Genomic DNA, 12647 nt, shown 5'->3' on the forward strand with positions numbered 1-12647 from the left:
AGATTGAGAGGGTGTATACTGAGAAGAATTAGATGATAAATTTGGCCCATGAAGTGGATACCAACCTGCTCACAGCCCTGCTGAGAGCAGTCTGACATGATTTCTTAGACATGGATACTCTAGTGCAACCTGCCATATGCCTGGCCACAGCATGAGGTCAGAGGTTATAACTTGCCCCGCAAGGGCAGCCCATCAATATGCAGCGAGTTACTTCTGATCTGTCCTGTCCTAAAAGCTCTGTCTACACAGGGACAGGGGCAATATTCTGTGTCAGTGGAGGTGGTTTCTCTGGGAGTGTGAAGTGCAGAGGCAGGGGACTGGTAGGTAGCTGCAGAGGAGAACGAAAATGCAGACAGCAGAGAGGAGGAAGGAAGGGAAGCTGGATGGTGGTGATATATCCCTGATGCCCTGAGATAAGATGACCAGATAGTGTGGCTGCTAGAACTGACTCAGTCTTGGGTGACATTTCAGCTTTCATCTCCAGAGGTGAGACTAAGCCACGTTTCTTGTTTTTCCCATAAGGTAGAGTCATTCAGCATTTTCTGGGCTCCTGGAGGTCCAGCGACATAGTTTCTATCTCATATGTGGGCCAGTTTGAAGCTTAGATCTTGCCACCAAGAGAGAGTAACATATAGACTGGTACAGTGAGGGTCAGGTTGTAGAAGATCTCGAATGTTAGGTTCAGAAGTACCTACATGATCTTGTGGACAAAAAGGAACCTTTGGGGGAATATAATTCATTTGGGCCCAGAAATTTGGAACTAACATCTCACTTATATTGGGCTTGATATGTCCCCTAATGTATGTTCTGCCATTTCCATTTTGAATTCAATGTTATCTACTAAAAAAAGTTAAAAAAAGAAAGACAGTAGTTTTTTTCTCCCTTCCTTCCTTCCTTCCTTCCTTCCTTCCTTCCTTCCTTCCTTCCTTCCTTCCTTCCTTCCTTTCTTTTTCTTTCTTTCTTTCTTTGCTTTCCTTGCTTCCTTCGACCATCATCCCCCAATCAGTGAGCCTTATACTGAATATAGTATCTCAAAAGTCCTTTTTGTGTCTTTAGCACATTTCATAAATCTTTAAGATTTAGCCTTTTTGGTATTTTTCTTATAATTTCAGTATAATCTTCCAATTTGCCTTTCACTGTCAATATTATTTTTATTTATTGATTGATACTTTTTTTTGTTGTTGTTGATAAGAAACTATTGAGCTCCCTGTGTGGGTAAACAGATCTCTTGAGCTATATCTTCATATTCATTCCATAGAGGAGAGTGTGTCATGATATATAAACAACTAAACCTTTCAAAAATATTCACACGTGAGCAATATTTATTTCTCTTTATAGTCTCAGAAACAGAATTATGCCCATCTTTTCTCTGAATGGTTTTGATTCCGTTTTTCTCATTCTAAGTGCCTGTCTGACATGCCCAGTGTTCCCTTTCCTCACAATCTGAATTCCAACACATAATTTAGTTCAGCTAAGACTCCTGTAACTTTCCTTATCTCTTCATTCTCTTTTGTCAATAAGAATGAAGTCCAGTTTATCTCATAGCTTCTTTTACTTTCAGAGGTGAAATTGCCAGTTTAAAAGTTAAGCATAAAAATAAATAAATAAATAAATAAATAAATACCCTGCCCTCCCCACCCCCGAAATAAAAAGTTAAGCAGAGAGTCACCCTATGACCCAGTCATTCCACTCCCAGGTATATACCTAAGAGCACTGAAAACATATGTTCACACCAAAACGTGTACACAAATGTTCCCAGCAGTATGATTCACAGTAGCCCAAAAGTGTAAACAACCCAAATATCTATCAACTGATGAATGCCCAAAGCATGAAACCTGAGTAACAATGTGAGCAGAAAAGAGGAGGAAGAGGTGAAGGAAGAATGGATTAAATTGACTAAATGATTCTCTGCATTTGCACTTCGGTTATGGACAGATTCTGATCCTCAGATGTTCTACGGTCCATCCTATGTACCCGCTGCGACCCATCCTACATGAGTAGGAACACCAGGGGAGCGAATACTATCTGGCTTGTTAACAGTTCATTACTGACACTGTTTGGAGAGGCACAGATAGATGCAAAGTGGGTAATTCCAAAGCCATGTTCATTGGATTTGAAAAGGGTAGTGCGCCTGCCACCTCCCTGGTGCTGCCTGTTCTAGCTGGTATTGAAATAAGTCTCTTATCTGAACTGACAGCTTTTCCCATTGGCTGAAAAGGGGAGGGCTCAGCAAGTTGGCGACCACTTCTGAAATGTCAGCTCGAGAATGAGACTAAGGGCCTAATTATGCCACAGCAAACTAGAGGAACATTCACCATAGTGTCAGAGGGATCTCTGGGTAGGATGAGCCTTCATATATCCCCCTTGACTCTCACTCGGGGAAGAGCATCTGCCATGTGTAAGAGTGATGCCCAGAAAGGTTTGCATGGCAGGAGCCCAGAGGGAGGGACAGGAGGCTACAAGGAAGGAACTCAGTTAAATGAGTTTTCATTCATACCCAAGGGTCCTCAGATCAAATCCTGGCTGTGAAAACAGATGAAAATGAGAATTCCTCTATTGTCCATTCCCTGCCTCAGTGTGAATGGGAGTGTGAGGGGTGTGGTATGTGCACTAGTGCAGGATTGGGTTCCCAGAGACTCCAGTCTGGCTCATTTTCAGGTCTGAGGCCAGACGAAAGTACAGTTGACTCTTGAACAACATGGGTTTAAACAGGCAGTAAACTTGCCTGTTACGTGAACCCACCCATAGCCATTGGCCCTTCCCATAAGGTGGATTTTCCAAGCCATTCAATTGTCAAGAACATGTGGCTAGGTGCGATGCTCACACATGCAATGTGCATTGCACATGAATACATCCCTTTGCCTTATTTGGTCTGAAAGAACACAACAGAGTCCAGGACCTGGGGCATGAAGAGGGGTACTTGAAAGCCCCATGCATAGAAGCTGACTATCTAGCAGCCGCCATTCTTTGGGTCTTCGGGTTTCAAAGGACATAATCCTACCTATACTTCCCCCCTCGCCACTGTGGTGAAGCATTTTTGTGCAAGAGGCTGCTCTCCCTTCCGCAACGTGAAATTGGTCAGACTGGGTAGTGCTGGGTAGATTTGGGGAAGGCCCAGGGTGCTTCCTACCTTGGCAGGCCCCCTGAATTCCCCATATTCCTTCAGCAGTTCCTGAGTCTCCTCTGGGGTCTCTCCGGTGGAGGTATGTGTTGAGAGGTAAAATTCACCTGTTTCTTGGATCCAGTCCAGCGCCTGTGGGAGGAAACAACCCACCCAGTCCCCCAAAAGCCAGGGGTCAGTAGGAAAACATGCTGTGCTACCATGAAGGCTGTGGTCTGGAATGGCGTGATGGACCCAGGAAATTCTGACATGACTTCATCAGTACACAGCTTGAAAGCTGATTTATGCATGAGCCCTCCCATTAGACCTGGAACGTCCCACTGACAACGAGAGTACCTTGTCCATTAGACTGACCCAGTATCATCGTGAATTAGGGGTGATCTTCCTCCAGAACCTCCTCCCCACTCCAGGCACCAAACTTGGCCTTTCCCTTTCCTCTCCTCATCCCCACCTCCCACTGTCCTGCTCGGCCTGCCACTACGACCCTTTTCTGGACGTCCCAGGAGCTGGTGCTCTTGGCCTCTGTGTAGCCCCTGGAGCTGAGGCAAAGCCGGGGAACGCTCTGCACATACCTGCTTGGCACTGCGCTCAAACACCACGTATTGCTGGCACTGGTCTAACCGCCGCTTCTTCAAGGTCCAGAAGTGCAGGACGCGATTCTCCCTCTGCAGGAGCTCACTCAGGATGGCTGCAGCGGGGAGATCGCGCTGGTCACAGGGAGGCACCGACAGCTCTGACTGGCCGCTTCCCCCCTACATCCCCAGTGCCAGATACTGTGACCTTCAAGCCTCCCCACAGGACCAACCAGGCATCAGAAGCAAGGGAGCAAAAGCATGGCCCAGAGAGTATTTCCAGATGGGGGAGGCTGGGGTGAGAGCCTGTTGATGAGGTTCCTCAACTAACGAGGGATGAGTATGTCCCGAGGGTGACCTAAAAGTGACCCCGATTCTTTCACACCAAAGCTAGTCCTCGAAGGTAAGAGACCGAAGGAAGTGTCAGTCCCTAAGTCACAGCTAATTCACGGAGCCGACACGAGGGAATGGACTTGACAGAATCCCAGCTGTTCTAGGCTGGGGGGCAGGGAGCCGTGGCTCAGGGCTGGTGGCACTGCATGGCTAACCTGAGGCATGGGCCACACCCCTGGCCTGCACATGAGCCGTGCACACAGCACGTCAACAGCAGAGCCTCAACTCTAAAACGTCTAAATAACAATCACGGGAAGCTGTGTGGGAACCGTGTCCACATGGAATCATACCTCTAGGACCAAACTTCCACGTCGTTTTGGATCCCATCATAAGAAACGCTGAGAGCCGGTCTCACGTTCCCTCTAACGATGTTAAGCGTGGGGATGTGAATAGGCATACAGCACCACAGAGGGCCGGGAAAGGTGTTTGTCCAAGTCACTTCCCAGCCTGTTCTGTTGTTTCGGGAGCAGCTGGCTACCTGGATAGATTTCCTAAGTGTTTTAATAGTATGTCCTATGCTGCTGGAGGCAATCAAATTTATTTGTATTATGTCTGCCTCCTGCTTGCTGCTAACTACATTAGATGCCAACAAAACACACAATAGGACTATTTAGGAAAGTTAATTAAATTTATTAAGCCCTCACTATATTTTCACGGTGCCTGATGATGCAGGAGCTCACTCAGCAAGGCTGCATCTCCATTCTATGACGAACAACCTGAGGTTCAGAGAGTGTAGGTGACACCCAGGGTCGTTCAGATGGAAAGGGGGGAGCTATTTACTTCAGACCCTGAGTGCTTAGCCACCTGGTCTCCTGGGCTCCTGGGGCTGCCCAGCACAAGTCACTGTGCTCTGCAGAGGACACGCCCCACGTCGCCGTGCTCAGACTCAAAGGCTTCTGCTGGTTTTGTGTACTCTGAATGCTCCCTGGAAGTCTGGTCTTCTAAGGACAGACTTTGTCCCTCCTCCCCTAGGCAGAGAGCTTTCATAGGCCCCTCTCCCCTTGGCTATACCCGACATGTACCTTTTTAGTTTCTCCCCGAAGAGACAACGTGTATTTTCCCACCCCAACCTCAAGGTCGGCCATGTGGCTGGCTTTGGCAAATGGGCTGTTACGATACCACACAGCAGGGGCTTGACATGTGCTGTGCACTGACCGTGCCTCTCCTCACTGCCATCTACACCATAAGACGTGCTCCTGGGTAACTGCTGCCCCTCCCCCGAGGCCCCAGAATTAACACACAGGGAGCAGCTAGGACCTGACCTGCAGGGAAGGGGCCGCACCAGCCACACTTGCAGCTCAAGCAGGACAGCTGACCCCAGCCAACATGCAGTCCCCTGAACAGCAGACGCCCACAACTGTGTTCCACTGAACTGTTATGCAGCAATCACTGCTCCTGCACAAACACTCAGGTGGCACTGCTTTGGGTGCAGGCAGCCCGTGGAAGGGAAATGGATATAGGGGTGAGTGTAGTCCCTGCTCAGCCGGAAGCCTCCATTGGCCGATGAGTGAGAACCTGTGTTTTCTTCAGTCCTTCTGTCTCCTCGTCAGAGCTTTGCTCATGGCAGCCCACTCCGTGGCAGCTGACAGAAACAACCCAGACCAGGCAAAACACCTGGAGGGTTTCAGGACTCATTTTACCCCTTTCTTAAAGGCTTTCCTGTGGGCAACCCCCGGCCCTCACCCCCGCAAAGGTGCAGCGATCCGGTTCTCTCCGGGTGCCTGCCACTCTCAGCACTGAGGCACAGGGGGAGTGTCTGCGCTCGGCAGGCAGCTGGTCTCCCCCGGCTGGCTGCCACCTGCATTTGGAAGTCTGAGCATCCACTCTGCACTGTGCAGGAAGGCGAGGGCGACATCACGCCAGCCACCCACAGGGTTGCTCCACCACAAACGGTGGCACACCTGGAAAAGGAACCCGCTCGCCTCTTCTCTGTAGAGGACTTTGATTCCTAAAATTAATTCTTCCCATTGGCCTCTGATCTCCTCGCCTCTGAGCTCTCTGACAGGGACAGGGGCTCTTCCTAGAGCAGATCGGCCTCTCTCCCCTGGCAATCCCGCAGCTCTCCACGCTGCCCGCTCCCTCACTCCAGGTCAATTTTGGTTCACTCCCTAGCCTGTCTCCAGGGTTGTATTTCTCTGCTAGGTCAAGACAACATGTGTTAAGTTCTATACCTCCTTAAAGGCAAATTTCTATTTGGTCCAGAATAAGCAATTCCATCGATGATAATTTAAGTTTAACGTGGTCAGCTAATAGTTTTTAAAGGTTACTGATTTTTTCATACACTAATAAATGTTATAAATTCAGAGAGATGTTAAGGATTATCTAGACCAGTACGTCCTAAATTTCATGTGCACACAAATCACCGGGTTGGGGTGGCATGGGGAGCTCTTGCCAGAATTCAGGTTGCCTCACTAGATCCAAGTGGGGCCTGAGATTCCGTGTCAGCTCCTGTGGCTCCCACGTGATGTTGATGCTGCTGGTCTGGGACCACATTTTAAATAAGGAAACGGAAGTTTTAAAAGCGTAAGCAATAAAGCCAGGATTGGAACTTGTCTCATCCCCAGGCTGTAAGATACCCTAGCACTGTGCTGTTCGATATGTTAGCCACATTTGGCTACTTACATAGAAGTTGATTAATATTCGACAGAAGTAAAAATTCAGTTCCTCAGTTGCATTAGGCACATTGTAAGCGCTCCACAGCCATATGCGACTTGTGGCTTCTAGACTGGGCAGCATAGATACAGGCCATTTTTGTTACTTCGGAAAATTCTATTCGATAGAGCTGCTCTAGACTCCAAGATAAATAAATGAAAAAGCTTTGGTGAAGTTTTATCATCATTTTCCCATTCTAAATCTTGATGCCTGTTTAACGCGTTCTCCATGAATCATCACAGTCCATGCCACCCCACATCTAACTCTTTCTTATCCAAGGAGAAGACCCAGGAAATCGGAGGCTGCACGAAGACCAAGGGCACAGCCTCTGGTCCGTGCTGCGGAGGCGGATGGTAGGTGTCACCCTGACCTTTCACTTGCTGCTCGGGTCCCCGAGTGTGGCTGGCGGCGCTGGGCATACTGACGTTGTTCCTGTGGATGTACTTGAGAAACACCTCCGCATTCCGCCGCGCCAGGGTGCAGGCCTGAGGGAGACAAGTGGGAAGCGCCCGCACGTAAGTCCCGGTCCAGCAGGTGCAGGGGACCCAAGACCCCGGAGAAGGGCTTGTGAAGCTAGGGGCGAGCAGAGCCCTGCAGCCACCTGGCTCATGGACACCCCAGGCCCAGTGAGAGAGGCCCCCCATCTCATGGAGTAAAGAACTGCTTCCCGCTCCACTCCAGATAAAAGTCAGAAACCAGCCATCCCCGGCCCAGTGTAAGTTGAGTCAGTATTACTTTCCCTCTCAAGCTCGTTTTCCTCTGAGAATGCCTTGCACATGAGCACTGGTGTAAGTCACGTTAACATTAGTTGAATTTAGACTTGAGAAAGCAAATTTGGGAAACAAACCTATTGACCATACATCTCAAGTCTAAATGGATATTACCCACGATTAAAATTTTATTTGTCCATCAAATCAACCCTCACCTCAGTAACACTAATAAACTTCTCTACCTAAAGGAGTAGGAGCGGTTATCCTGGCCATGTAAGACCCACGCTAACAGGGGTGGCAGAGAGGACAGGCGTGTCCCAGGTTGCTGTACCCACAGAGGAAACTGAGGCCTGAAAGGACAGGAGTCATGAAGCAAGTCAAGGCTAGACCCTAGGCCCACTGGCAGTGTTTCTCGTTTCTCTCAAGACCACGGATGTTCTGAATTTCTTTAAAAAGCAGGGTTTTATTCCTGATTGTAGAAGTAATACATGGCGGTCCACTAATTTTTAATCCACAGTTTTCAGAATTAAATGATCTTTAGACAAAACTGTACAATTTTTAACTGTACAGTTAGCATCTTATTCTACAAATTATATAATAGAAAATACTCTGAATGCTGCATGAGCAACAATGGCTTCTGAGAGCTCTGGTCAAAGACTGCTGGTGGGTCCGTCCAGAGGCCACAAATTTAACAGCTGGAGGGTGGTCCAAAGCTAAGAAGTCCAAAATAGCCAACTAATGCGCACGAATGGAGAGCTCCATGTCCCGTCCCTGGGCACACACTTCCCACAACAGCAGGGAGTTTCTCAACTGCAGGTTTAGGCACGTCGGAAAACATCTAACCGGGACATTTTTTTTTTCTTTCCTTCTTCAAAAGAAGCATTTAATTTTATGAAGAACTATCTTTATACCTCTATTTAAAGTTTTTCATATGCTCTACTTAAGTTGTTTTGTTTTAAATTGTGTTTTATAACAGGGAAGACTTTTAAAATCATCTTAAGCCCCGTATAGAAGAATTCCTACTGAATCTCATTAGTAAGAGCTGATCACTAGGGGTTCTGATTGAATGCAGGTGCCGACATCAACTAGATGGGAGGAGGGACAGGGGAGGCCATCTTAAAAAAAAAAAAGAATAAAAATAAAACTCAAAGAGGTGGTCCAGTAGAGAAAATTCCGAATAATAAAAAAAGGCAGTTAATTACAGAATTGTAGAAAATCAGTGGCAATATGTCAGGGTATAAAAATTCCCTTTTGTACTTTCAGAAACCTGAGAGGAAGCAGAACATGAAAGCAAGACATCTGAGAATAAGTGGAGCCTTGAGATAAGTTTTAGCACAGAAGACCCATCGGAGAGAAGAGCGAAGGCTGGAGGGAAGCGGGCTAGGAGGACTTCCCACACACTGACAGCCTGTTCAGGGCGGCCTGGGCTTCTCCCTGGGAAGCTAGAGCTCTTTTAGAAACAAAGAAACAAAACGAGGTATTTCTCTCTTCATACAGCAGACTACACAGTGTTAACAGTGATCAATAATGGATAACTTTTAAATTGATAAATAAATAAGATGTCTACATTTATTTCTTTTAATTCTTGCCCTAAATATTGTATTATCCATTTACAAAAGATTTACATTGTAATATTGTTTATATTATTATTTATATTTTAATATGGTTTTATATCTAGGTTTGTATATTTCAATTAAGAATATTTTAATAAACCAAACATAACTGAGGGAAAGTATGTATTTTTCTCAATTAACATCAGTGGGATTTCAGGATATCTGAACCTGGCACCAGCAGTAATGGCATCGCCTAACTGCCTAATTATACAAAAAGTACTGAGAGAAAAAAAAATTCTGAAGTGTGACCTTTCAAGTTAACCAGCCAATATCTTCTCTACAACTACCCCCTTTCAGATACGAAGCTAGAAAAAACAGGGGTATGGAAAGTCCTTGTGAAGCAGTGTTTGTGAGAGTGGGGGTGGGTGGGATAGAAAGAGAGAGAGAAGGAGGGAGAGGAGGAGGAGGGACAGGGGGAGAAAGGGAGAGAGAGAGAGAAGGTAGATGGAAGAACAGCCTGAAGTCCCAGACCTTGGATGACAAAGTGCTCTGACCTTAAGAAAGGCCTCCTTTTGTTCCAGATGTTTACTGATGAGAGGAATGACGTGGTCGATCTCTGCTGCTGGCCCCAGTTTATCTCGCCCACCGCACCAGTCCTCATCTCTCCGGTATTCCTGCTCTAAGCTCTCCAGGACACTACAGACCTAATGAATCGTGGGGGGGGAAAGATTCAGTAAATTAATCAGTTGGGAAGTATTTTGTGAGGACCTTTAGCAGAGAGAACCCTGCACAGATGCACACTTTTTCATTCGAAGTTCAGTTTGTAGACGGAGGGCCTGCAAAATTCCCTGGGGATCTGAGGGAAGTCCAGGAGGCAGGGAGACCCAGCGTCTGCACCTTGGGAGACAGCCCAAGACTGAGATGTGGATTTTGGAATCATCTTCTGATAACCGATGGCTAAAGGCTGAAGCTTCGGGGATTGACAACATCATGTAGAAGAAAGACAGATTAGTACTTTTTGAGGATTTTAAAAAATATATTAGATTGCTATAACTTTATGATAACTCTGTGAATTAGGTAGTACAGAAAAATGAGGTTTGGGGGAGATACTCAGGGTGCCCAACCATCTGAAATTGCCCTGCAGGAAGTAGTTTCAAGCAGAGGTAAAGAAGGAAGTTGCCTATATATTGTGTCTTATGAGCCATAAATGAATGTTATCTTTCCCCTCCCCGTGGAAAAATATCCCAGCAAAAATGTCTCAAGATACTACCATATGGCAATGACATCTCCCGGCCTTCTATTACAAAATGTGTATTTCCTTCAGAGGGATACAAATTTGGGTTAATCTCAAAGAAAGTTAAGGAGCTTTCTCAGTTCGGAAAGTGCCGAGAGGCCATGCTCTAAAGTACCTTATAAATGAACAAAAGAACAAAAGCAAAAGCCGTTCAAATGGAGCTTGGAGGGGAAGTTAGGAGACCCTAGTGTCAGGGCCTGGGAAGGATGTGGGAAACAGGAACTCATGCTCCTGGACTTCCCTTCAACAGGCTTGGATTGCTTGCTTGGCTTTGGCAGCAGGCGGGAACAGCTATTACCTTTGGCTGCCTCCGACTGAGAAACTCATCCTTTCTGATGCAGAGTGTGGCGTTGGATGGGACATTTACTGAGTTATGAACTGAGCTGAAAGACGTCCCAGGCAGGACACCCTAGTAGCCAACAGGCTTCCCAGGTGTGAGAGCCCTGTCGCTGAACTCGAGCTGGCTCCCCCAGCACCATCCATCTCTGCCTAGGCAAGGCATGAAAACATTCAGGATGCTCACACCTTGAAAGAAAACATGATATGTTCAAAAACTCTAAGAAAAAAGAGTACTTGACACCTGTCCTGTGATAGTATTGGACTTAAAACCAATCAGTTTGGAAGCTGAAAAGATTATAAAGCATAAATCCTCTAATTTAATAGGCAGAGAAACAGAATTCCTGAGAGATAAAGTGACCTTTTAGCAACGTTAGTTCAGGGTCAGATTTCCTGATTCTTAATCTAGTGCTCTGACCTCTTTAGTACCTTGATACGTCTCAAATTAAAATTTGTGTATGATAGTAGAGAAGGATTAGCCTCATTTTATATGAATATTCAGTTGTCCAGAATCATCTGTTTAAGACCAAAGAACTTGTATGCATGCATATGAGCAAAACCAATCGACACAGACAGTTAGGGAGTGAGGGCTTGTGCTTGGGGTGGGGGTGGCAGGGAAGAGGTCAATGGGGGAAAAAGGAGACTCATGTAATACTTTAAACAATAAAGAATTTAATAAAAGGCTTTATTTACTAAATTAATTCTTTGTCAAAAATTAACTGACTGTATAGATGTGGGTCTACTCCTGGAACCTCTATTCTGTTCCATGGCGTCTATCCATATACCCAGCACCATTCTGCTCGATCACTGCAGCTTTAGGGCAAGTCTCAAAATCAGCCAGCGTAACTCCTTCAACTGAGCTCTTCCTTTTCAAAGTTGTTATGGCTACTCTAGGTTCTTTGCATTTCCATGTAAATCTTAGAATCGGCATACCAATTTTTACCAAAATGCTTGCTGGGATATGATTGGGACTATGTTGAATTTATAGATCAACTGGGGAAGCTCTTTATCATCTTTGCTGCTCCCACGTCTGAAGGCATCATCTCTCTGAAGCAACAGAAGGCAGGACTGAGACTGAAACGCTGGCTGCAGGGCCCTCTCACAGACGGGCTGCCTTTGCTCCTCGACACTTTCCCATGGCCACCCAGAAGAGAACGTTTCTCTGATCTATTTCTCCTAGGGAGCACTTGGAATGAGGGAAAGTATTTTACATGGAATAAAATTACTTCTGCTTGAAACCTCTATTTCATAGAAAGAATTCCCTAACAGCACCCAAATCATTTAAAAAGCCTCTTAGCTCTTGTGCATATTGCTGAACAGATGTAATGGTAATGGGCCTGCATCTTTATGATCCTGCTGTATACTGTGTATTTCCTGCCTTTTCTCCCACAGCGACACCATCCTGCCAGTAGGCTCATAGTTCTCAATGACAGAGAACCTTGTTTCCTCCATTAGACTGGGAGCCCTGTGAGTAAAACCTTTATGTTTTCAAGCCGTGCATAGTGCCCGATTGTGGTCGATGAGATTATGTTCAGCAAATTGTCCTTTCCCAACTTCCATAGGAGGCAGATACTTCTCTGCGTCATTGATGTTGGCTTGGCCACATGACTTGTTTTGGCCAAAAGGATGTTAGAGCATGTGACATAAGCAGAGCCTTGAAGGGCACTTTCACAGAAGATTTTGGGCTCTTGCACTTCTGCCTTTCACCCTAAATGTGTTCCAAGTAGTTGCTGGTCAAGGAGGATAAGAGACATGGGAACAGATCGAGTCCCAATCTGCAGCTTGGAGCCAGCTCCACCAAGCTCAGCCAAGACCAGCTGAGCTCCAGATACTTATGCAAAAGGAATGAATGCTTATTGTTTTATACCACTGAGTTTTGGGGTGATTTGTTACACAGCATTATTGTGGCAATAGCTGACTAATATTCTACTCCAATCTAGCATTTCCATTTTAACAGCTAGATCCAAGGGGTCTGAGAAATTTATAGAAGCAAATCACATGGTCCACTTCCTTAAT

At 46.1% G+C, this 12647-nt stretch overlaps 1 protein-coding gene across 6 annotated transcripts in view; it reads right to left on the minus strand.

Moving 5' to 3' along the window:
• KALRN (kalirin RhoGEF kinase) overlaps positions 1–12647 on the minus strand; it is a 664115-nt gene that overhangs the window by 255845 nt on the left and 395623 nt on the right. For all 6 annotated transcript variants that reach the window (XM_028131137.2, XM_008155509.3, XM_054713909.1 and 3 more), the window contains exons 18-21: positions 9556–9705; positions 7109–7223; positions 3694–3809; positions 3131–3253 (exon numbers count right to left, since the gene is read on the minus strand). In XM_028131137.2, the coding sequence (XP_027986938.2) occupies positions 3131–3253; positions 3694–3809; positions 7109–7223; positions 9556–9705 (504 nt within the window). The remainder of the gene's footprint in view (positions 1–3130; positions 3254–3693; positions 3810–7108; positions 7224–9555; positions 9706–12647) is intronic.

This window comes from Eptesicus fuscus, chromosome 3, assembly GCF_027574615.1.
Source record: "Eptesicus fuscus isolate TK198812 chromosome 3, DD_ASM_mEF_20220401, whole genome shotgun sequence".
NCBI classification, from domain to species: Eukaryota; Metazoa; Chordata; class Mammalia; order Chiroptera; family Vespertilionidae; genus Eptesicus; species Eptesicus fuscus.